The sequence below is a fragment of the Typha latifolia genome, chromosome 7, assembly GCF_019914945.1.
Source record: "Typha latifolia isolate L0001 chromosome 7, TyphaL0001v2, whole genome shotgun sequence".
Lineage (NCBI taxonomy): Eukaryota > Viridiplantae > Streptophyta > Magnoliopsida > Poales > Typhaceae > Typha > Typha latifolia.
This window is the reverse complement of record NC_133092.1, coordinates 12306798-12331699: the sequence shown is the minus strand read 5'-3', so window position 1 is coordinate 12331699 and position 24902 is coordinate 12306798. Positions and strand designations below refer to the sequence as shown.

Here is a 24902-nt window from a genome sequence, read left to right as displayed (position 1 = left end):
GGGCCAAAGTAGAACCACTTGGTAGAGAGAGAGAGAGAGAGAGAGAGAGAGAGAGAGAGAGAGAGAGAGAGAGAGTAAAACCCTTGTTCACACCTGGAGTATCCACCCAAATGGCGACTTCATCGAACCCACCACCTTCTCCTCCTCCTCCGTTACAACTCACCTCCCTCCCCGGCCGCGGCCGCGCCCTAATCACCAGCCGCGCCATTAATCCCGGCGAAGTCCTCCTCACCTCCTCCCCGCTCCTCCTCTACCCTTCCTCCTTCTCCTCCCTCTCCTCCTTCTGCTCTCGCTGTTCCCGCTCCCTCCCCTCCGCCCCTCTCCCTTGCCCGTCCTGCCATCTCGCCCTCTTCTGCTCCCATTCCTGTCTCTCCCTTTCCCATCCCCACCTCCTCTGCCGCTTCCTCCTCCAGAACCCTAACCGAATCCATCCCTATGAGCAAGAGCTCCTCTTCCTCCTCTCCGCCTACTCCCTTCCTCCCCCCTCCTTCGGCCTCCTCCTCTCCCTCCACGGCCACTCCTCGTCCTCCCATCGAGAGGAATCCTTCGCCATCCACTCTTGTCTCTCTTCTCTCATACTCAACTATTCCATTCCTTCCACTTTCTCCCCTGAACTCACCGCCGAGCTTCTTGCCAGGGATAGGACCAATTCCTTCGCTCTCATGGAGCCGTTCCGTGAGGATGATCCCGATTCCCACTTCAAAATCCGCGCTTACGGGGTTTACCCGGACGCGGCTTTCTTTAACCATGATTGCCTCCCGAATGCTTGCCGGTTCGACTACGTTGATGACCGGAATGCGGACATTGTCGTTCGGGCGATACATGAGGTCCCGGAAGGGCGGGAGGTGTGCATTAGCTACTTCCCGGTGAATTGGACTTTTAAGGAGAGGCAGAGGAGGTTGTTGGAGGATTATGGATTTCGGTGCGAGTGTGATAGGTGTAGAGTGGAGATTGAGTGGAAGGAGGATGAGATGGAGGAGGACGAGGAGGATAACAATGGGGATTTCCCCCACGCTTATTTCTTTGTGAGGTTTATGTGCGATAGGGAGAATTGCGGAGGGACTTTGGCTCCATTGCCACCATCACCGGATGGTATGGTGTCGGATGTGATGGAGTGCAATGTGTGCGGAAGGATGAGGAAGGAGGAAGATGTTGATGAGGACGATGATGTGGATGGTGATGAAGATATGCTTGATGAGTGAAGTTGAATGCTGGTTTTCTGAGTATGAGATCTCTATTTCCTTTTCCTTGCCTGCATAGTCTAATTTTATTTGGAGATTCATGGGTTCTTTGTGTGAAATGCTTATGAACTGAAAATGTAGTTTCTTTTCTATCATGAAGTGTAAATTAAGATGGAATTTAATTCATGTTTCAAAGTCAAAGGCGATAGTAAGGAAGGAGGAGGACAAAAAAAAGTGAAAAATGAGAAGCATATATTAGGATAATAAGTTACATCAAAATTTCCAATTCTTTACTCAGGTTTAAATATTCATTAAACTTGGTATTTTGATGATACAGGTTCTTTGTTTTCCCTTCACATGTGGATGGTTCTGGATTTGCTATGAATCCACATTTTTTACATCACCAAGATGATCCTGATGGCCAAGTTGAATTTGAGCCTCCAACTTGATATTTTGTGCATTCACATGATTTTGGTGGTGTTTTGTAGTCATGTCAGAAGTTAGTAATTTCTGTCGTATGACTTTAACAGGCTCGGCCATTTATAGTATGCACATTATTAGAAACTATCACTCAAAACTCGAAAGCAGTGTAATAAGGCGTAGGAACAAGAGTTTATATATTAGGTTACATCTTATGAAAGCTAGCTGTAGAAGTCTCTTATTCTTACTACTATCAGCTTAGTCTATGTACACTAGCTTTCCCTAAGCTTTGGATGATCAGTACTCACCAAAATGATATCAGGTGATGCATGGAAAGGAAATAAAGTTTCCTTATATCATTGGATAATAATCAAACAGCTGCTTTCAAAATATAAATTTAGTAAGAAGTAAAGAAGCTAGAATAAAGGATCATTTTAGACCAACAATTGATGGCAATTTGTTCATGCGCTTCTCTAACCTCTGTAATACAAGTTGGAAACAATTTACTGAAGAGCTATACTTTATGCTTTGGTCCTGTATCTTGCTTACTTACAGAAACGAAAAGCTTATTTCCTTCTATTTTTGACTGTGCGACCTTCTTTACTATCAACCTCCCATAGGAAGAAGGCATAAAACAAATACATCTGATATTCCTTCTTTCGATGATCACTTCTTCAAGGCCTGCACACTTAGTCGACTGTTTGTTTCTTTAACTTCTATTGCAACTTCTCATTGAGATAGATTTAAGTAGCCACAGTTCTATCATGGTTCATATTTCAACATGTCAAGGATATATTCTTACCAAAATGATTAGATATTGACAGAGATCACCTACTTCTTGTGACATTGGCACTGGTTTTTTCTATGCCTCTAATGATTGGAGTGGAAAAAAGCAGAGTTGGGGTGTTTATACTTTTGTAGAGATTTTTGACTGAATTGGAACCTTACCGGTTACCATCACAATGATGGATTCCTGATGATAACTAGCCAAAGTTACAGAGCCTTAATATGTAGTCTCGTATTGATAATATTCACTTTGCATTATTCTATGATTTGTATCTTTATGTATATTCTCGTAAAATGTTGATAGGCATTTAATACCTTTGCCCTTCATAAACATTTCTTAGCAAAACTGAACTGCAGATCTGGTTGTTCTCATTTGAATGACATAATAGAACACGTGGTTAATTTTGAAGCTGCTTGTTCTAAATAGAGAGTTAATGATCAGTACTACAAACAGGAAAAAATAGTTTTAACTTTTTTAGGTCACTTTGGCAGCTTTAGATTTTGTTCACTTAGATGCAGTAGAATACTGCATGACTTGGAGTTGGCATCCTGTAAAATTCCATTCTACTGATTTATCTAGATTGGTTTTCAGCTTTAGTAAGCAGCAAATTATTTATACTCAGTCGTCGGTCATGGTTTTAAGCCAGTAAAATGTAAAGATATTATAAGGCATGTACCATCATACCAGGTTGCCGTAGATTGTATTAGCTGTTGCCATGTATTTATTTTTAATATGCCTATCCAATTGAAATCTCACTTGTCCGGATTGTTTTGTTGCTTGTCTTGCATTCCTAGTAAGATGTCATCATACAGTTTGAACTTCCTATCTTTCTGAGCTAATATTTGCTGGTGTTCATTTCGATTCAGGGCAATCTGCAACTTAAGTGTAGCTTGTGATATTTAGCTCGCTACAGTTGGAAACTGGGAGATCGACACACTTTTATCGAGAAATGGAGATTGACATAGTCTTGGAGTAAGAAGCAGCAGCTCTGCTATAGAAACTAAATGGGTCCGAAAGATTGCGAATTGCATGATATTTGTTGTACTGAAGCATCTGTGTAATTTCAAAGAGTAACCTAGCAGAAGTTAAGTCAACCTTTATTGATTGGATTTCTTGATCCCCCTTCTCTTTCATGTGTTTAGGAATCAATTCGTATTGGCAGACTGCATTGTAGTAAACTTGTCTTAATGGATAAACTTGCTTTCTCGGTCATTTCGTTTCTTTTTTTCCAATTTCATGTGCTTTTTGTTGCTTTCTCGCAGAAGTACGCAAGAGCTTAATAGTTTGTCAAAACTCTTACTTATTGTTTAAGTCTTACCAGTTTATATAAACTGAGGTCATAAATTCAAATCTTTTGTAGCTTATTTTTCATGCGATCTTAGAACTGCCACAACAGGATTGGAAAGTTATCCGAATATCAAATCAGAAAATTGACCACTGGTTTATAGTGATTAGCTTAAATGTAAAAAGTTTACTAAATATCAACTTAAATTTCTAGCTCCTTATAATTTTTTTACATTATGAGAAAAATAAGCTATACGTAAATTTGATATTAAAAACAAAGGCACAAAAATACAGTGGGTGTCCACCTGACATCCCACAGAGGTTTTTTTATTTTATTTTATCGAAATAGATTATCTCTTAAAATTATCATCAAATGGGGCGTCTAAATCACTGTAATCCTAATAAAAATATTAATCAGTTCAGCATTTTTATTGTCTGACAATTATTTTATTTAACTATTAAAAAATTAAGTTAAAAAAATGTATATACATAAAGACGCCGTGTTTTTCTTAGAGCTACAGTAAATTGGACTCTATTTAGTAACAAGTACGAGGAGTAATCTATTTCGCTAAAAATAAATTAGAAAAAAGCTAGTTTAGTATAAAAAAAAAAGACTCTACAAAATTAACCAAAGTAATGGAACCGTATCAACTATCAACCCAAATAGACAGAAATCAGAGATTCCTTAATACTGTGACTGATTCTGATGCCTTTACCCTTCGATAAATGGTTTTATTAAAAAGAAAATTGGAACTTCTTTTGTGCTACAATTCGTCATCATTTATTCCTGAAAATTTGACTACCAAAAAAAAAAAAGGAACAAAGCGGAGTTAAATTATCCATAATTTGGAAAAAGAAAGAAAAAAGAAAAAAGAAAAAAAAAAAAAGAAATTCGATTCCAAGTTTTTCTAAAGCGTCCCTCCTCTTCCCTCCCTTTGTCCCTTCGTCTCAGTGGTTAGGTTAGAGTTTAAGATTAGGTGATGCTTCCTCGGAGATCATCTGCGGGTCCTGGAAGAAACCCTGGCATTCCTCCTCCTTTCTTCCTGTTCCAATCATCACCACCACCGCAAGAAGCCGGCGAAGGAGAGGAAGCGGAAGCCCTCTCGATCTCCGACCAGAGAACTCTCTATCTCGTCCGTACCTCTCTATCTCTTCTTCTTCACTTTGTAATTTCCCCCTCAATCTCCGATTTTTTTTTTTTCTTCTTCTTATTGGAGACAAATCTTACCACAAGCAGGTCAATATATTCATCGCCAACACTGCTCGGTTCCTTAATTCCTTCTCCGCCCTTTGCGAAGACAAGCTCGCCCACCTCCACAGGTATCACCGACTCCTCTATCTGCTACTCCATCCGATTTAAGTTGTATTACTCTAATGGTTTCTTTAGCTCTTTCATGGGTAGTAAAGCATTTGAAGATAGTTATTCCTTGAGAGCTACCAAATGAATCGCTTACTCTTTTTTTTTTTTCCAAAAAATTGCATTTATTCCTCTTGTTGATTAATCTTCCACACTGTAAGTTATATTTAATTGAGATTGAAAGCAAAAGGTGTAAACTTTCCATCTAAATATGCATATTACATCATGAAGAAAGTTCACGGTGCAAGTTGCCAGAGGATATGCCATTAAATCTCCCATTTCAGTCGTCGTGCTAATCATCTTAATTGGATTGCTAAGTAAAATACGCACTGAAGCCACCACATTGCGATTTATCAACTCATGACGACAGTCATGAGTTCGATTATCCTATAGATATTAAGAATGAAATTTGGTAGATTTCCTATCAAACTGTTATATGTACAAGACCTGGGTGCCCATTTTTTGAGACTGTCGGCATAGTTCTTCAATATATATATTAGAGAGAGCTAGTCTTTTATCTAGTCTATAGCCTACGGGCTCGTGATCGATAAAAACATAACTTTCTAGGCTTTAAAAAGAAATGTACACTGTACTGGCTGAAATTAAATGCCGAAACTAGACAATTGCTTTATGATTACTTTACCATTTTGTATACTTTTGTTTGCAGTGGCTGACCAATTTGGATGACTTGTTCAGGAGAATAGTAAGATTAGATGCATCCCTTACCCTTCTAGAGGCAAAGATCAGGAGCGTGTGTCTCTATGAAGACATTGACGAAGCAAGTGGCTTAAATCCTATAGCTTCATCCAAACAACACACAACATTGAATCTACAGCCACATTATAAAACTTTTGATCCAGCATCTGGACCAGGTGAATCTTCAGGGTTAGTATGCTTCTCTTCATCTGCCATCATTTTCTCTGCAAATTGTGCCACTTCACCTATTGAACATGAAGAAATAAGCACCATTTCTCTCTATATTCAGAGTAAATATCCTTTATCACAACATTGTAAGCAACAAAAAGTTGTCCGAAAGATATAAGTGGACTGAGAATACTATGAATTGTAGAAGTAGAGCTTGTGAAAATTCATCATCATTCCAATTAATTAAGGTTGCTTCCTCCAATATTTCAGGCTTTTCAAATACCTTTTAGATGAAATGCATTTAGGTAATTTTGAGTTTTAAGTTCTCTACTTGCTCTTCTACTCTTGGTGCAAGCGCTTCTGTGTAAGTCTAATGACTTCTCAGGGTTTCCCTGTGAATTTTATATTTGTCTTTATGTATTATCTTCTTCCATTAGGTTTGTCAATACCTAAGTTCATTGGTTATTTTTTGGTTGGAGAGGCTTCATTTGCCATATGCCATTATCCTTTAACTTTAGATTAGATTTGTTAGCAGACTTATCAAGATGCATATAATCTAGTAGATAATTCATGTTCACTCATTGTTAATAATACCACCTTCATGTATGAATATTTGGGACAATTGGGTTAACTGGAAGTAGAACAAGGTTGGACATTATCCTTCCAGACCAGATATTCTAAGCTGCCATGATATGTATTTTGAGCTTGAAGTGGAATATGTATACATATTCAAAACTTCTAAGTCTGATACATATGCTAGTCTTATTGGTATATGATATGGATTCTGTTTTTCCATCCAAATTTAGATTCCTGTGTCATAGATTTAAGATATTCAGACACTATAAATACAAAATAACATCTCAACAATACCAGCGTTTTCAGAACAAACACCTTCCTCTAGAGCCATATGATCTGAAATATGACATGAGTTCTCACAAAAAAAAGGAAGAAGAAATACTACTTGAGTTATTTGCAACCATTTAGTAGTGTGGATTGTTCGATAGTTGAATCATGGTTTGAAGATCTAAATATCTAATACATAAATGGTTGGTCATCAGATGTTGGTTTGTATAACATTATCTTTTGTACCATGATGGATAATGGAATCTCCATTATGGATTAGTATAACATCAGTCTATCCCAGGGTTCATAAGATACTCGATCCCAGTATAGAAAGTTGGCACCTGTGAAGCACTTGTGTTCACACTTGTCTGGGGCTTACCCAAGATATGCAGATTTGGTTTCCATGATCCATGAGGATAAATATCTTCATGAGACTTGCATTCTTTTTATCTCTTATTAACTAGGTAAAAATTCTCTATAAGTCTGTTCTAGTATTTTGTTGGAGTAGCTTATCTTGAAACTCAGCCAGATATGCTTTTGCAAGCTTACTGTCTCTTAGAGAGCGAAAGTAAAACACATCTGGGGTGCAACCAACTTGATATTTTGTGCATTCACATGATTCAGGTGGTGTTGTTTAGTCATATCAGAAGTTAGTAAATTCTGTCATATGACTTTAACAAGCTCGACCATTTAGACTTTAGAGTATGAACATTATTATGAAACTATCACTCAAAACTCGAAATCAGTGCAATAGATGTAAGAACATGAGCTTAAATATTAGGTTACATCTTGTGAAAGCTACTTGTAGGAGTCTCTTATTCTTACAACTATCGGCTTAGTCTATGGATACCAGCTTTCCCTAAGCTTTGGATGATTAGTACTCACCAAAAGGATATCAGGAGATGCATGGAAAGGAAATGAAGTTTCCTTATATCATTGGATAATAATCAAACAGCTGCTTTCAAAATATAAATTAAGGAGTAAAGAAGCTAGAATACAGGATCATTTTAGACCAACAATTGATGGGATTCATGCGCTTCTCTAACCTCTATAATACAAGTCTGAAACAATTTACTGAAGCGCTATACTTTATGTTTTGGTCCCTTATCTTGCTTACTTACAGAAATGAAAAGCTTATTTCATTACTTCTATTGTTGACTGTGCAACCTTCTTTACTATTAACCTCCCATAGGAAGAAGGCATAAAACAAATATGTCTGATATTCCTTATTGGATGATCACTTCTTCAAGGCCTGCATACTTAGTCGACTGCTTGTTTATTTTAACTTCTATTGCGATTTCTCATTGAGATATATTTAAGTAGCCACAGTTCTATCATGGTTCATATTTCAACATGTCAAGGACCCAAGGATATATTCTTACCAAAATGCTTAGATATTGATAGAGAGAATGACTACTCCTTGTGGCATCAACACTGGCTTTTTGTGCCTGATGATTGAAGTGGAAAAAGGGAGAATTGGGGTATTGTATAATGCATGACCATCACTTGCCATTAATTGGGAATCTGGATATATTGATCCTAGTTACTGTACGACAGGTGCACGTTTGGATGAAAAATACTGTCTTATTGAAACGCTAATTCATTTGTCTTCTACAACCCAATTATAGATCAGCTCACTCGTTTGATTTATTGGTTGACAATGCTTTTTCTGAACAATACTTTTGTAGAAATTTTTGACTGAATTGGAACCTTACCAGTTACCATCACAATGGTCGATTCCTGATAATAACTAACCAAAGTTACAGAGCCTTACTATGTAGTCTTGTATTGATAATATTCAGTTTGCATTGTTGTATGATTTGTATCTTTATGTATATTCTCATAAAATGTTGATAGTCATATAATACCTTTTGCCTTCATAAGCATTTCTTAGCAAAACTAAACTGCAGGCTCCAGTTCTGCTTGTTCTCATTTGAATGACATAATAAAAAACTTGGTGGTCAATTTTGAAGCTGCTTGTTCTAAATAGAGATTGAAGAATCAGTACTACTAACAGGAAAAAGAGTTTTAACTGTTTTAGGTCACTTTGGCAGCTTTAGATTTTGTTCACGTAGATGCAGAAGAATACTGCATGATTTGGCATATCCTGTATACTTCCGTTCCACTGATTTAGTTAGATTGGTTTTCAGCTGTAGCAAGCAGCACATGATTAAGTTAGATTTGTTTTCAGCTTTAGAAAGCAGCAAATTGTTTATACTCAGTCATCAGTCATGGTTTTAAGCCAGTAAAATGTAAAGATATTATAAAGCATATACCATCATACCAGGTTGTCATGAACTGTAAAGATATTTAAAGCATATACCTTCCCCTAGAGCCATATGATCTGAAATATTACTTGAGTTGTCACCGAAAATAAGAAAAAAGAAAAAGGAAGGAGAAATACTACTTGAGTTATTTGCAACCATTTAGTAGTGTGGACTGTTCGATAGTTGAATCATGGTTTAAAGATCTAATTATCTAATACAGAAATGGTTGGTGATCAGATGTTGGTTTGTGTAATATAATCTTTTGTACCATGATGGATCATGGAATGTCCATTATGGATTATTAATATCAGTCTATTCCAGGGTTAATTGGATACTCGATCCCAGTATGGAAAGTAGGCACCTGAAGCACTTGTGTTCACACTTGTCTGGGGCTTACCCAAGATATGCAGATTGGTTTTCCATGACCCATGAAGATAAATATCTTTATGAGACTCGCATTCTTTGTATTTCTTAAGTCTTATCAACTAGGTAAAATTCTCCATAAGTCTATTCTAGCATTTTGTTGGAGTAGCTTATCTTGAAACTCTGCCAGATATGCTTTTGTAAGCTTACTGTCTCTTAGGGAGCAAAAGTAAAACACATTTAGGTTGCAAGTGATGGATAATCTCATTGTTCTGTATGGATATAGCTATTATGCGAAAAAAGAAAACCCCTTAAAGATGCATTATGAAGTTCTGTTTGATGAATATTTTATTTCTTGCTTCTTTCGTGCTTCAAGCCATTTGAGTTTTGTATAATCTTGTTTCACAATTGGGGCTGAGCTTGTTTACAACATGGGATTATATCAGGGCAACTGCTAGCGGTGAGTGAACATGTTCTGTATCATTTGCATGCAGTGAACACTTCGACTGAATCAGTACTTGTCAAGAAGGTACGTGTCTATTGCTTTTCTTTTACCCGAGTTCCTGTATCTTCTACCTCTCCCGTTTCTGTCAATCTCTACTGACACTCAAATGATTTCATTTTCTGTTTCAGTTGGTAAGGATCATAATCTGTTGGTGGATTCTCCACTTGAGAATTTTGGAGCTGGTACCTCTCAGATCACACAATTCATTTCTTTCTTCAACAAAAATAGTTGTTAAATGTACCACTCACTCATATACTGTTGCGAGATGCAGCGCAACTCCTAAACCTGCAGTTATTTTATTGTTTATCATACCAGATTCTGTAAAGATATACGAATATACTCAGTGAAACAAAAGAACTTTCAGAAAGGCGCTTTTGTAGACAATTATTTTGATCCTGCTGAATGCTGATACATGCTTATTAGTCCAGATATAAAAAATAAATCATTATACATTAGAAAGCTGCTCAGAATTCTTTTTTCCAGAAAGAAGTTTGGCTCAGCTTTTTGGATCAACATTGAAGCAAAGTTGTGGAAAACACTTTTCAAGGGAAAAATTTATACTTCATCTACTCTTACTCCTAGAGGTGAAGCTTTTAGATACTTATATTCTTTTGAATCAATGGCAGGGATGATCTGAAACTATAACCATATGGGCTATTTAAAACCACAGCACAAGCTTCAAAAATGTCCAAAAGAGAGTGTTGATGCAATCTGAGTTAAATTAAGAGTGTGTTTAATAGGATAGAAAGTGGAGTTCAATAAAATGACCGATTTTAATAAAACGAGTCTACTCTTTAGAAGAAAAAAAAAAGTCAACTTAGTCATTCCTTTAGTTTATTTTCTATAATTAAACATTAAAACTAGAGGCTTTTAGAAGACTAAATAATTCCTAATAGAGAGAGAAGGATGAGGAAAGGAAAGTATTTCACAATCTGAGTAAAAGTCAAATTCCAAGTAAGCTAATGTGAGAGCTGGAGCTCCTAAATCAATTAATTTCATGAACAGGTGTGAATCGAGATTGAATCCAGCTATCTCGATTTCACCCACCAAATGGATCTTGAGCTCGCTTGTTCAACAAAGAGCATTGCTACAAAAATATATTTCACTATATATTTACTAACATTTATTAATACACATAGTAAATAATAAATAAAATTTAATTTGATTTAAATGTTTGGTTTAATTTTATTAAGTGTAGAACATCCGAGATTTGATTTAAAATGAGCTTGAATTAAGCTTGACTTTAAATAGTTTTGGATATGCTCGAATTGAATCTAATCAATCAAGGCTTGAAACTAATTTCAATCCAACCTTGAATAGAGTTGGACTCTTTATTTGACATAATTATTAGATTAAAAAAAGGAAAAATCGGATCCATTAATTGGGAGGCGAACCCGAGTAAACCCTAAATCCCCAATCCGTTTGCAGCTGCAGCCCTAACTAACGCATAAGACCACCTTCCTCATACAAGACTAAAAAGAGTCACATTTGGGTTCTTGCGGCTCCAAAACCCCGTAAAAACCCTCGCCCTTCCATTGCTCCGCTAGATCCCTCCTCCTAAAAAGAAAACCCTAATCGCGCTTCCTACCCCTCTCTGCACCTCCACCTGGTCGGCCATGGCCGCTTCGTTCGCGCTCAGAAACCCTAACTCCAGGCGCCTCCTCCCCTTCTCCTCCTCTTCCTCTCTTCTGTCTTACTCGAGTTGTCGCGGAGCGATCTCGAGCCCGGTCTTCTCTCCGGAGGCGCACACTTTGGTCGGCGCAAATGTGGGGAATTGCTTCGAAGCCGGGGTTTGGTGGAGGAGATCGATGGCCACCTTCACTCGCACGTAAATCCAAATGCCCTTCTTATCTCGTTCCCTTCCATCATTTTATGTGCACATTTGTGAACCTGATCTGCATATAAAAGGGATTTATTTCTCAACTTTTCTAATCAGTATATGATTACCGTAGGAAAGACTCTTTTATTTTCCCTTAAGGAATTAGTTCTAGTGGTTCTTTCGAACGTTTGTATAAGTATTCAATTTGTGTCTTTTTATGTTTAGTTCGCTCACTCTCTCTACTTTGGTTGGTTATGACAAAGAGTTAAATTGATGGTTTTAGTTTGATGGATGTTGGATTATTCTGGTCAATTACGCTGTTCTATAGATTAATTGAGTTTTGAAGTTCAAATACTTGTGCTTTTGTTGTCATCTTAAGGACACGGTTGAGCAATTGTATACGTACTTATCGTGAGCTTTTTTCCTTGTCTTAGGAAGCCTCACGTAAATGTTGGAACCATTGGCCATGTTGATCACGGGAAAACTACTCTAACAGCTGCAATTACAAAGGTGGTGTAACTGAACAAATTTACTACTTCAAGCTGGTCATGTGTGCCTTGCAAATCTTTCTATTATTGCTAATTTGCTATAACTTTATTGAGTGCAAGTTCATTAATATTTAGTGATTATAGGACAATGCATTGGCATATATGCTTGATCTAAAGAACTACATATGTTTCTTCTGTTATGTCAGGTTCTAGCTGAAGAGGGGAAGGCCAAGGCAGTTGCTTTTGATGAGATTGACAAGGCCCCAGAGGAGAAAGCTAGAGGAATTACTATTGCAACAGTTGCGATTTTATTCCTCTTCATTGTCATTAAATCTTTCTACTACAGTGTCAAGTCTGTCTCTTTGTGATGTGTATGGAAAATTTCCCCTGATTTGCAGGCACATGTGGAGTATGAGACTGCCAAGAGGCACTATGCTCATGTAGATTGCCCGGGACATGCTGATTATGTGAAAGTAAGTTATTAAAATGGTAATGTATTACCTGAGCAAATTTTGTACTTTTTGTGTGTATGACTAGAATGTAAGTATGAAGCATCATCTCTCATCTGTTCTATCTTGACCAAAATTGTTTTATGTGTGATATAATGTTGCCAGTAATAGTATCTGCGTGATGTGAATCCTCATGCAAGGACTTTGACCCGTGTATTTTTTTTTTGAATGCCTATAATTGTTTTATTCAATGCCTTTGTTCAATCTTAGTATATTTTGACAAAAGCATATAACAGAGAAGCCATTTATTCGAAGGGGAGGGAGGTGATCTCGTACTATAGTATAGTGGAGGAACTTTAGGTCACCCTTGGGGAAATGCATGGAACCTGGTGCATCATGGAAAACTCTCTTTGCTTTGTGTAGCCCTATCCCCTTCTACAAGTATTATAGTGGTAGGTTCTATAGGAAGTAGATGATCTAGTAGAGACACCCTTGGGAAAATGCACTTGATGCATCAAACCCTCTTTGCTTTGCATAGCTCTATTCCATCTATGGGTATTATAATGGTAGGTTCTACAGGAAGTAGATGGTCTAGTAGAGACAGTTTGATCTGTTTCTGAATAGCTTCCTCCCAAATTGCTTATGCTTGCTCATGTATGTCTTTGTAAGATAGATAATTTCATGTAATTGTGCTTTGTTCTTTTTAAATAGGTACATGACTAAGAAATTCTGTTTAGTGAGTTTTTGAAATACTTTAGGATCTTAGTATTCCATAAGTATGACTGGTAACTGTATGCAGGCTTTTGTTTTCAGAAAGCTGAACTTGGAGTTATATATGTTTGTTTAACTAGATTTGCTTTAGTGGAAGTGATTTTCTATTGTGTTGTAACATGATTAATTTTGGTGAAATTTAGAACATGATTACTGGGGCTGCTCAAATGGATGGTGGCATTCTCGTTGTATCTGCGCCAGATGGACCAATGCCGCAAACAAAGGAACATATCCTGCTTGCGCGTCAGGTAAATAATTTTAATTTCAACTCTTTAGCTAGGTTTATCACTTTATTGTACTGTAAAAGGTATCTATATTGTTGGCACTATAAACCAGATCATCTTTCTCGCTTCTGATTTGTAGGTTGGTGTGCCATCACTTGTATGCTTTCTTAATAAGGTTGATGCTGTTGATGATCCGGAGTTGCTAGAACTTGTAGAGATGGAGCTCCGTGGTAGGTTCCTATGAGTTTCCTTTGTTTTTGTCAAAGGACTCGTTATCCTCTTTTACTGGTCATTGTTTGGAACAGTTCGATATTCTACAGAAGCACGGGTGAAAAGAGCCCCCTTTTTTTCTTTTTTGCAGAGCTATTAACTTTCTACAAGTTTCCTGGTGATGAAATTCCAATCATTCGGGGTTCAGCTTTATCTGCCTTACAGGGCACTAACGAAGAGATTGGGAAGAAGGCAATTTTGAAATTAATGGATGCGGTTGATGAGTACATTCCAGATCCAATCCGGCAACTTGATAAGCCCTTCTTGATGCCAATTGAAGATGTTTTCTCAATTCAGGTGATTAGATTTAGACTACCTTTTGTTGCATAAAAAATTTGGTTGCTCAACTAGTTCTTTTTTTAACTACGGACATGTACATTACATGGCTTAAATGATCAACATTAGAAATTCTTAGAAGTATTATACAAAAGAACTTGGGTAATCATTCTGATTCTACCTTGAGAGGATGATTACTGATCAATGGTCATGAGGGATGCAACATCAATGAATGTTGAGTACTATGATTTGATGGAAGGTGGTGTATCTTGTCCTCCATTGCAGCACAATTACTGTAAAATGGTGATGATATAGAACAAATACATGAACACTTTTACTCAAGATGCCACATTTATTGTTTACAAGCACTTTTTTCAGTCTTAAATATCTGAAATGCCTCTGGTTTCATTCCCAGTGGTTTAAAGGTTCAATAATCTAATAGGGCAGACCTTGATGGTTCCCTTCCTTCATGTGGTCATTGTGCAGTAGCCCGAAAAGCACCTTGTATCATGCACCCAGAAGTCAATTTTCCATGCAGGGACTACTATAAAAGCAGAATATATAACATTGGATTCAATTAGAGCAGAAAGTGGAATATATATAGTGGGGGTGATTCTTTTTCTTTTTCTGCCTGTTTCAGGGAAAAAACACTGCTTTCAGGCAGTAAAAGCACCACGTAGTGCATATTGTTTGAAGTTATCTAAAGTAGAAACATCACAATAGGTAGTGAAATAGAAAAGCCAATGAGGTAATTTGTAGACCCGCACTTTTATTTGGGATGCCAATTTCATAAGGTCAGTCTCTTTGGTTATATATTATAGAAAAACAATTTATGGTTATGCAGGAATATTACAAATATCTAACAGGACTTATCAGAAGTTACAACTTACAACATAGAATTGATTAGCTCGTGGCAATAAGATGGCTATGATGGAAGATGCTGATCTCATATATGCTACCAAAAGCTGATTTCTTTCTGTATTTTGTGTTGACTTTTTTTCCTTGTTTATTTAACATTATTGTATTGAACTCATGATGAAATATGGTAGCTTATGCTGCCACAAAATTTTCTTAGTCTAGTCTTCAAATTCTGATGGCTTTTGAACTACAGGGCCGTGGAACTGTTGTAACAGGCCGTGTTGAACAGGGAACAATCAAAACTGGAGAAGACGTTGAGATCTTGGGGTTGATGCAAGTAAGTTACAAATTTGAGGTTACTATTTTTCAGTGCTGTTGATCACATTCTGCATTATCATATTCCAGCAACGCGTTTAATAAATGACTAAGTGTACTTTAGAACATCACCTTTGATGCACTTTAAGGTTGATTTTATTTAAAAATCCATCTTTATTCCTTTGGATTACTTAGTGTCAAAGGAAATATTGATGTGTTCTTGTTCCTGGATATGAGATAAACTGGCGTTCTCTGTATGCCCAAGCATGTGGTAACTTTACATAGTAACAAAGCATGAGCTCCCGAGTTTGAATCCGTAAGGCCTTTATGACACTAGGGGAAAATTGTTTAAAATAATACATGTGTTATTTAATTCACGTTCGCGTCTTGCCCTGTCATAACGTAATGGACCTGTATGTCAGGGGGCATGTCAGAGTATAAGATTCATTTAAGTTCACCATGCACTATCAACAGATGCTTTTGCAGAATATGATGATTTCAAAGAGTGCAAATGCACATCCATTATTGCATGCATGTCTACAGACCATTGTCTGCTTTGTTCACTAGTTCTCTCTGACAAAGATATAGTCGTCTTAATTTGCTTCCTCTGAAGTAGCGTATGTCTAAGCTTTCACACGTGCTGGTACAAGTACCTTTTTGTGATTTTATCAGTGCTAATTTTGCTCACAACAATTACTTTTACAAATTTGACCATGTGGTCTACAAATTTGACCATACTCATAGTCTAATACTTGCTTATAGATTGGAACATAAAACTATTAAGTATATTCAAGAAGGCAAATGCTTGTATTTATTGTACATTTAATGAGATATCCAAGCATGTGTTCGATTAAACAGTTTCAGGTGTGTAAGAGGGCTTTTAAGAGGTAACTAGTAAACTTGCCAATTTTCATGAAGGTAACATAAAGCAGATGCAGTTAGTCTAAGACAGTATTTAACAAGACACATATAGAGTATGAATAACTTTAGGCAAGTGCATATGATTTTTGGTTCTTATGATGTTCTAACCTTAGATCTCCTTGCTGCCAGGGTGGTCCTATTAAGACAACTGTTACTGGTGTTGAGATGTTCAAAAAGATCTTGGATAATGGACAGGTATAACTGGATTTTGGACTATCTCATGCATTCATTTATTGAGACATGAAGGTCCTCCTTTAATTATTTGCAATATGTAGGCTGGTGATAATGTGGGGCTTCTTCTTCGTGGCCTAAAGCGTGGAGACGTACAACGTGGACAGGTCAGTTTCTACATAATCAATTTGGGTCTTAGAGACATGGATTGCTTGTATTTCTTCATCTTTTCTTATCAGATATAGATAGTACTCCTATGTAGTGCAGTACTTTGGTTCTACTGTTCTTCCTATACAGCAAGAGCAGGACTATATACTACTTTTGAGAGTAATGGTGTGCCGATCCATCGAATTCTTTTTTTTCCAAATTTGTGAAGTCATTTAAAAAGACATAGCTTTCTCTTTCTCCAGGAACCAAACTTTCAACTTAGATAGCTGTAATTTAGAGCTAGCATCTTTTCTTTTTGCGTACTAAATATAGAGATCTTTACTTTCTATTGATTCCTTCAATCCTCTTAGACCATTCCTCATCCTTTCTCGACACATCCCTATTCCTATGATTTCTGATTCTTGTGAAGGCTTAGCTAGTGTTTCTCATTTTCATTTTCTGTTTCTTTCTCTTACCATGATTATAGGTGGTATGTAAACCTGGTTCTCTAAAGACGTATAAGAGATTTGAGGCAGAGATATATGTTCTTACAAAAGATGAAGGAGGTCGCCACACTGCTTTCTTCTCAAATTACAGACCCCAGTTCTACATGAGGACTGCAGATGTTACTGGAAAGGTTGAATTGCCTGAAACTGTGAAGATGGTGATGCCTGGTGACAATGTGACGGCAGTTTTTGAATTGATATCAGCTGTTCCTCTTGAAGCAGGTATTGCTTTCTAGAATTTACAATATCATTCAAATCCATTTTCGGAGCTGATTCGGCATCATTTTTTTGAGAAATGGAATTAGAAAAATTGAACAAATGCTCAAATGCTTGCACATTGCACTTGTCATAAAATCTCATATTGTTATCCACATGGTAGAGCATGACATTTTATTATCAATTTGGTGGTCTTCCTTACAATAGTTTCGTAGAGCATGACATATTTTCATCAACATGGTGTTGTTTCTGCACATACTTTGCCTGTATTATCAATTCACACTGCTTCAGTTGAAAATCCCCATTATCTTGCTTGTCTAAATTGTGTAGGAAGGGCAACTATATGTGATGTCAGTTTCAATTTAGAAAACACTAGCTAAATCATTCTGTTTTTCTGTGTCTTTACCTTTGCAGGACAAAGATTTGCTCTAAGGGAAGGAGGGAGGACGGTTGGGGCTGGCGTTGTCTCCAAAGTCATTAGCTGATTTTTTTCATTTGCTCTTCTTAGATGCCATTTTCTAGTGATATATCTGCAACTTTGTAGATTGGATAAGGATTTAGAGAAGTCGCCCAGATATCTCCTCAATGTTTGTGGAGAAGTGTTGAGATACACAATTTTGAAGTATTTATTGGTTGTCTTTCGACTTATTACATATAGCTCAACAAAATCTCTCTTATGTTGACACCTTTCTTGGCTTTAAGGTCAATAAAATGGTACTTTTGCTGCTTGTTCTTTCCTTCACGAGTAGCATGTTAAAATTCTTAGTCCTTTTGTTGTATCCAAAAATTTTGCAGTCGCATCACATGTATGCATGCAAATGAATATGATTCTATGGTGTAATATGTTTTGTTATATTTTTTCCTCCTATCTAGGAGGAAATTTGAAGTGGAGAAATAAGTTGTCTACTTTTTGTACAAGAAAAATAAATTGAACAAATGACAGATCTAATTATGGTGTTGGTGAGACAGGCTTGATATTATTTGGTGGCATTAATTGATCCTCTTTCTTTCTCAAGGAGAGTTTTTTCGGTGGTGAGTGTTAAAATCTTTTCTAAGCTCATAATTTTACATCCAGTGCATTAACAAATGCATAAACCGCATAAAAAAAATTAACATTAATATTTAAATTTTTCACTCTTATTATTTCAGATGTAGGTGTATTTTTAATATTTATTTTTTGCATAAATTTTTCGAAGCAATCCGAATTTTTTATTTATTTATTTTCTTGGATATAAAAGACAAGTAATAATCTAAAAATGTCGTCCACGTGGCGGAACAGACAAACCGACCACGTCCCCACCACGTGTGTCCGAGTCAGCATCCACTCAATCCACCTGCCACGTTCTCAGTTTGTTTTTCTTTAATATTTATTATTATTACATTCTTTAAAATATTATAATTACCACTAAAATCTTTTTAATTCTTTCATGATTAATAAAATATTTCTAATAGATTATTATTAAAATTAATAAACGCATATAAATAACTGAAATATTTTTCTTTGTTGAAGCTTAGAGCATAAAAAAGATATTTTTTCCTCTATTATTGGGTAAAACTATTTTAATTTATTTTTAATTTAAGTTCAATTTTAATACTGATTAGTTAAATTACAAACATTTCTGTGGTAATTATGATATTTTATAAAAATCTCTTTTAGTTTTAGACCTACCACTAGATCTAATTTATCAAATATAAAAATAAATAATTTTTTTTCAAAGTATATAAAAGCATTTCTTAGACTATACTTATTATTATAAACTAACATGACAAACATTTTATATGCTACAAATTTTGATATAAAAAATCCAACTCTTGGTTTGAGATTTTTGCAATTTAATTGCATTAAATTTTTTATTTAGTACATAAAACTAAGTGCATATATTTTTTATAATTTTGATACACATTTTGTCATAATGGAATTCATTTTTTGGTTAAATGTTGGATTGTTATTGAATAGTAACAGCTAATTTCTTAAATCACTTATTTTTATTATCCAATTTATTTAGGATGAATGATAATTAGTGGTAATGTTGGTGAACAAAAAATACTATTAAAAAAAAAATCTGGGACACTGCTGCAGTAGTGCAGTACAATGGCCTACTACAAATACAATCCCTCAGCTTCTATAACGCAGTTTGATGAAGTTTTGGGGATTTAAACTCCATAAGTTTTTATTTCGTAAGTTTGCCAAACTCTCTCTAAAACATTCGTTTGCATTACATCCTATTTGTATTGATTTTTCTTCTCTTTAACACACAATTTTATATCACGTATTGTGATTCTTCTCAATATCAATCTAACCAGAAAACATTTCATACTCAAAAGAAAAAAAGAAAAGAAATTGTGATCACTTCTCAGTAAATCTTGTATCATGAATGCATAGCTTCTGATTGAATTCTCTTCCTTTCTCTTTTCTGTTCTTCTCTTTTGGAGTTTTTACATACTCTAATATAAGTATAGATGGCGTCTACAACTCCGGTGGCCTCCGTCGAAGAAAGGAAGGCGATGCCATCGGCTCGAAGCCTGAGAAGAAGCTTGTCGATGAATTTGCCCACCGCGTGCGACCAGGGTGCGATTCGCAGGTGCATTTGTGCCCCTGCGACGAACGCAAGATCGTTTAAGTGTCGTCTACACAGGGTGAACTCTCTAGGCACAAGAAGTTCTCACTAAAGGAAAATTGATCTGTGATGGGTTGCATGGAGTAGTGAAGTAATGTAATGAGGCCTCAAGTATTGGATGTTGTATGATCATGAGACTTGAGAACATGTAAGTATATAACTAATGGACAATAAAAGTTTATGTGATGCTGTTTGGATGGAAATAGTATATAAGGTTTTGAAATAGATTCTCATAATTAGAAGAACAGCTTTTCATAATTTTTTGTGACTTTATTCCAGTATTACTAAGATGCTCATGTTTATGTTTAGCAATCTCAATCACACACTCACATACAAACATGCATGATTTGAGGCTTGAGTTGTGGTGAGAAGAATCATTGATTGCAGATCTAACAGCCCTTTTGCTGACCAATATGATGCTCATTTCTAGTAGCAGTCGTATGAAGCATCTTCAAATTTGCTAGTGAAAAAGGTAATATTCTAGATAGATGATCACAGAGTGCACATTAGCTTTTCTGCTGTCAGATAAACAAATTTGCTTGCAAAATATTTCAGAGAAAGTTAATGAAGAACAAATACTTTATCTATTGTCTTTGAGGAAAGGCAAACTGATTGGGGTCTACCCTACCCTTGAAAGAGACTGGAAAGAGAAGATCAACAGCCCTAGCCCTTGAGATGGACTGGCTAATAGATGCTAATCTCTGCCAATACCAAATGGCAAGTATTAGTGCATCTTTATTGGCACTTACAAAAGGAGTAGGACTTGAGCATAATGTGACATAACCTTTTATTGGAATAGTTAGCACCAAGAAAAAGTTGCTTCAACAGAATAATCACCCTTTGAAGATGGACCCTGCAATAGCCTCTTTCAGAACAATGATAACCAAGTCTTGTAGAATGACAGAAATCCCTAAACCGATAATTGATGACATCATTAGCATTATTAATGATTTCGGTCATCACCATCTATAAAACACTCGGACATAGAAGGTATTGAGAAAATATGACAATTGATCACTCAAGTTTCTGAAAAGCAAAGGAAAAAAAGGACCGGTTTTGCAGAATCCAATGACAACAAACAAATAACAAGCAGAAAATAGTAACGACGGATTTATCCATGGCAGCAGGACCCTTGGCAACTTCTCGTTAAACAATTGGAGACCTGACTGCAGGCAGGGCTAACATGCATCTTTCAGGCTAAAACTCAAGCGACTGGTCTCCGATTAACAAGGACATGACAAGTGAACCAGTGATGATAGGTTAGGCAAGTGCAACAAAAAGCTCAAAACTTTGGGGCACTATGAAGATTTGGTCTCATCTGCTGCTGCTTCGAAAGTCTCTCCTGCGACGAGCTCAGGGACGTCATCATCATCATCATCTTCCTGAGTATTGCCAGCACCAGCAGCAGGTGCCTGCTTCTGGAACTGCTCGGCAAGCTTCCTCAGGCTATCCAGGTTGTCAGGACCTGAAAGGAAATAGTCACAATTTAGCAGCTCATCTCTTCCAGACAAACACAGACAGATAACCAGAAAAGTAGTGGAGACTTGATCAGTGTTTACAGTTGTAATGCAAAATTGAGAAAACAAAGGAGCGATCTTAATGTATATTGATACTAGACATAAGCATGTCAAGTGAAACTGTAAAAGTAAGACAGGAATAATGCTTTAACATATAAAATCAACAGCGAATTCAAATGCAATACGCAATAGTCAATATAAGCAAACAAAACTAACAGCAATTATCATAAGGGAGACATACCGAGTTGGTTAATGATCCCAGGAAGCAGATCCTGAAATTCTGTCACCAGTAAATTGCGCAGATTAGAAAAGTTTGAAAGGAGAAGAGACTCAAAATTATATGGAAGATATTAATTGATACTTTGAAAATCAATCACCAACAAAAAAAAAAGGGAAAAAAGAATATTTTTTTAAGATGATTGTTCTCCCCCTTGAATTTTTAATAACATAAAAAGTCCACTGGTGTCCAACCAAAGGTACAAGCAAGAAGAATTGCCCAATATGACATTATGACTCTGTTATAAAGCCTATTAGTGAGATTCATTATCTCATAATTACCTAAAGTTACAGAAATGCAACTGTAAATGGAGAGCATAATTATAAAACAAATAAATACTTGGTAAATGTTTACTATTTGTACTCAAGTAAAGGATATGTGAATACTTTTTGTCTGTGGAGCACCGGTGACCACCCATGTGTTTGCAGCTATTGAAGCTTGCACTGGAAGTAAAGTATACAAAATTTGTAAGAGAAAGAAGGAATTTATTCTGTCCAGCAGTTCAAGGGTTACTGTGCAAGTGGAATGTGTTCGAACCTTTAGGATTCAGAAACTGGATAACAAGATCATCTTTGAAAATGTTGACCTCTTCAATAGCAGGTATAGAATTCACCCCAATTCTTTTCAAAGTGCTCTGGAGCCTTTTATCATCTGTGGTTGCTGTCTTATGAATTGCTTTCTTCTTTCTAAATTGAAAAATGGAATGTAAACATAAACAAGTGTAAACAGAGGCTCACGATCCTCTATAATAAAAACTTTTAAACAAATAAAACAAAAGATGTTTATGCTCTTTTATTACAAAAATCTCTAGATTTGTTACTCACAATTATATGCCATCTTGTCCAATTATTAAAAAAGAGCCAAAAAAAAAAAGAAAAAAGAAAAGAAAAGACAACTTATAATTAAAAATCATATGAATCGTATTTAACATCCAGAAAACTGCTAAATATTTCACATTTTAGGAAAGTATGAAGATTCTTAACCAGCTAGAGTCAACAATGATTTGCATTAAACTCTATTCGATATAGAAAAATCGAGCCTATCATATACTGACAGAATATAGGTTCAATAGATTCTTAAAGTACTTCTTGTATAATCATCATAGATACATCTTCTTTCAGATAATAGAAGAAATTATTAGGCTAACAAATAAAGGACAACGTCTAACCTGCGCATGCTGCCTTTTCCACCAGTACGAACTGCACCAGCCATCTTCATGAGTCTTTCCCTATCCATCTGCAAGAGCGTGAAACACACACTATTGTGACCGTATGTTATTAATTGTGCAATGCAATAAAAATAAGGATCATATTACACCAAGTAAAAAGGAAAGAATTTTTGACAAACAGATTGCAGCCCTTATTTTATTGAAACTTAATTAGTGACACAACCTTCCACTAAAGTTCCCACAAAACCTGTCAGAGTTCGTAAAAGGGAAAGAATTGTGGGATATAAGATGACAAGTGCTTTAGTTAGCGTCAACATAAAGAGGAATAAGCAGAAACATACACCAATAATTCTGTTCATTATGCCTAACTACAGATGCTACACCTAATTATGAAGTAAAGCTGCTTAATATGCTCATTTATGCACTTATAATTGAAGGATCTAAAACCTAAACCCTGAAAGTATACAAGTACACATGGAAAAATTAGCCTGAGAAATAAAAATAGTTAAATACTATCTGCAATCTGTTCAAAGTGAATGATGAACCATCAAGCTTAGCATCTACAGGTCAACTTAAGCAATCCCAACTTATTCAGGCTGCTCCTAAAAAGTTTAAGCATGCAAGAAATATGCATACACAGTGTCTAGTTGAGAGTTACTCTACCCAGCCAACTTTAGCAAAGGAGCAATAACATAATTTGAAGGATTCACCGCCTAACCAACAAATCAAAAACCAGATTTCGGTAATAGTATTTAGAAAAAGAATTCTACAGAAGACTCGGTGAGAAAACTCACAAGTTCTTAAGAAATGTGGGAATTTCAGTACTTAATATTTAGGGGCTGGTGGCGGGTGAAGTTATAAACTAAAATATCCCACTAAAAGAGCTAAATTTTCACCTTATTCCTACTCGAAGATGTGTTAGAGATGAATTATCATCCATTAAGCAAAGGTCAATATATATGTCCAAATATCACTTTCTCAACCAAAACAATTGAGATATCTAACATATGACCACTTTGATCTCAATCAATAGCTGCCCCTAATTGCTAGCCATAGTATAAACTATAAAAAAGCGTTAGAATTGTACACTGCAATCCATATAAAATAATAAATACAAAAAATTCTTACATGGAATTCTCAAAAACAGTTATAAATCCCCAATTGCTAGTCAAGACATAAACAATAGAAACCAATACATCAACAATCACTACTGGAAAATGGCCATATTAGTGTTTCATTAACCCCTTCGCATGTCCAAAATTCACGCCTTTATGGGCTCATAACGAAGACTATGCAAGCAATCAAAACAAATACCCATCGCAAAGATCATCTAGTAAAGCTTTCCTTGAAGCTAATTACCTCGATAAATCGAAGGGAGAAGTCCGACGAAGAGGACTACGGAAAGGCGACGGGGTTTTGAGGGACACTACGGTTAGGGTTTCAGATCTTCTAAATAAAAAAACCTTGGTTTATATTTTACTAAGAGGTTGACGTGGCCACAAGGGATTGGATTGTTTCGGTGTCTCTGTTTGAGTTCGCGGACGGAAGTTTGAGAGTGACTGAATCATGAACGAAGCATCAAGATTCGTGTGAAACCGCCGGCTTTTGCTATCAGAGGGTCGAGATTTTTCTATCCATCTTAATGTTCGAATTAATAATATCATAATTGATACCTAATGGATGACATTTTTATATTTTAATTTAAATCTTTTACTTTTGGTATATGTTTAGTACTTGTGTTATAAACTTCAATAGTATCATTTTTTTTATAGATTTAATAAATAAAAAATAGTTTTTTTATACCTCTAGTTGTAAGGCATCTAAAAAATTAAGAAACATATTAGAGTTTCACATAGAAAATAAAAAATTATCTTGCTCTATTCTACATTATTTTAAACGGTATGTCGAGGGTTCGAAGATCTCTAATTCTAATACCATATTAACTCACCGGCTATTCTTCAAAATGCTTAAATCAAACCGTTTAGTTTTGTCCTCTAACAATAAAAAAAAATCACTTTAG

General features: G+C 36.0%; 4 protein-coding genes and 1 long non-coding RNA gene across 7 annotated transcripts; 4 read left to right on the top strand and 1 right to left on the bottom strand.

Moving 5' to 3' along the window:
* LOC140793075 (histone-lysine N-methyltransferase ASHR2) lies at nt 1–3600 on the top strand. Its single transcript, XM_073144439.1, has 2 exons — nt 1–1223; nt 3255–3600. Exon 1 carries the CDS (start codon nt 111–113, stop codon nt 1200–1202), a length of 1092 nt encoding a protein of 363 aa, XP_073000540.1. The 5' UTR covers nt 1–110; the 3' UTR covers nt 1203–1223; nt 3255–3600.
* Nucleotides 3601–4605: 1005 nt separating this feature from the next.
* LOC140793076 (uncharacterized) lies at nt 4606–10238 on the top strand. 2 transcript variants are annotated; one of them, XM_073144440.1, is made up of 5 exons: nt 4606–4805; nt 4910–4992; nt 5726–5901; nt 9813–9895; nt 10000–10238. In XM_073144440.1, the coding sequence occupies exons 1-5, from the start codon at nt 4653–4655 to the stop codon at nt 10216–10218; spliced, it is 714 nt and encodes a 237-aa protein (XP_073000541.1). In that variant the 5' UTR covers nt 4606–4652; the 3' UTR covers nt 10219–10238. The 2 variants fall into 2 exon arrangements, 1 of the variants encoding a protein (XP_073000541.1); XR_012109877.1 differs by having other exon boundaries at nt 4607–4805; nt 5726–5914.
* A 1071-nt stretch (nt 10239–11309) lies between these two features.
* LOC140791952 (elongation factor Tu, mitochondrial) lies at nt 11310–18030 on the top strand. Its single transcript, XM_073142683.1, has 12 exons — nt 11310–11699; nt 12125–12200; nt 12385–12477; nt 12577–12651; nt 13542–13646; nt 13762–13852; nt 13984–14189; nt 15280–15363; nt 16392–16457; nt 16538–16600; nt 17068–17308; nt 17717–18030. Exons 1-12 carry the CDS (start codon nt 11488–11490, stop codon nt 17785–17787), a joined length of 1383 nt encoding a protein of 460 aa, XP_072998784.1. The 5' UTR covers nt 11310–11487; the 3' UTR covers nt 17788–18030.
* A 1404-nt stretch (nt 18031–19434) lies between these two features.
* Nucleotides 19435–20123, top strand: LOC140792729 (uncharacterized). Its single transcript, XR_012109799.1, has 2 exons — nt 19435–19480; nt 19763–20123. It is a non-coding gene; the product is annotated as an uncharacterized lncRNA (long non-coding RNA).
* Nucleotides 20124–20831: 708 nt separating this feature from the next.
* On the bottom strand, nt 20832–24357 carry LOC140792804 (nascent polypeptide-associated complex subunit beta-like). Of its 2 annotated transcripts, none has more exons than XM_073144008.1 (6): nt 24242–24357; nt 22883–22950; nt 22252–22400; nt 22101–22157; nt 21679–21717; nt 20832–21385 (listed from the first exon to the last, which is right to left on the bottom strand). In XM_073144008.1, exons 2-6 carry the CDS (start codon nt 22948–22950, stop codon nt 21219–21221), a joined length of 480 nt encoding a protein of 159 aa, XP_073000109.1. In that variant the 5' UTR covers nt 24242–24357; the 3' UTR covers nt 20832–21218. The 2 variants fall into 2 exon arrangements, with proteins under 2 accessions (XP_073000109.1, XP_073000110.1); XM_073144009.1 differs by having other exon boundaries at nt 22883–22972; nt 24242–24318.
* Between the last annotated feature and the right edge of the window lie 545 nt (nt 24358–24902).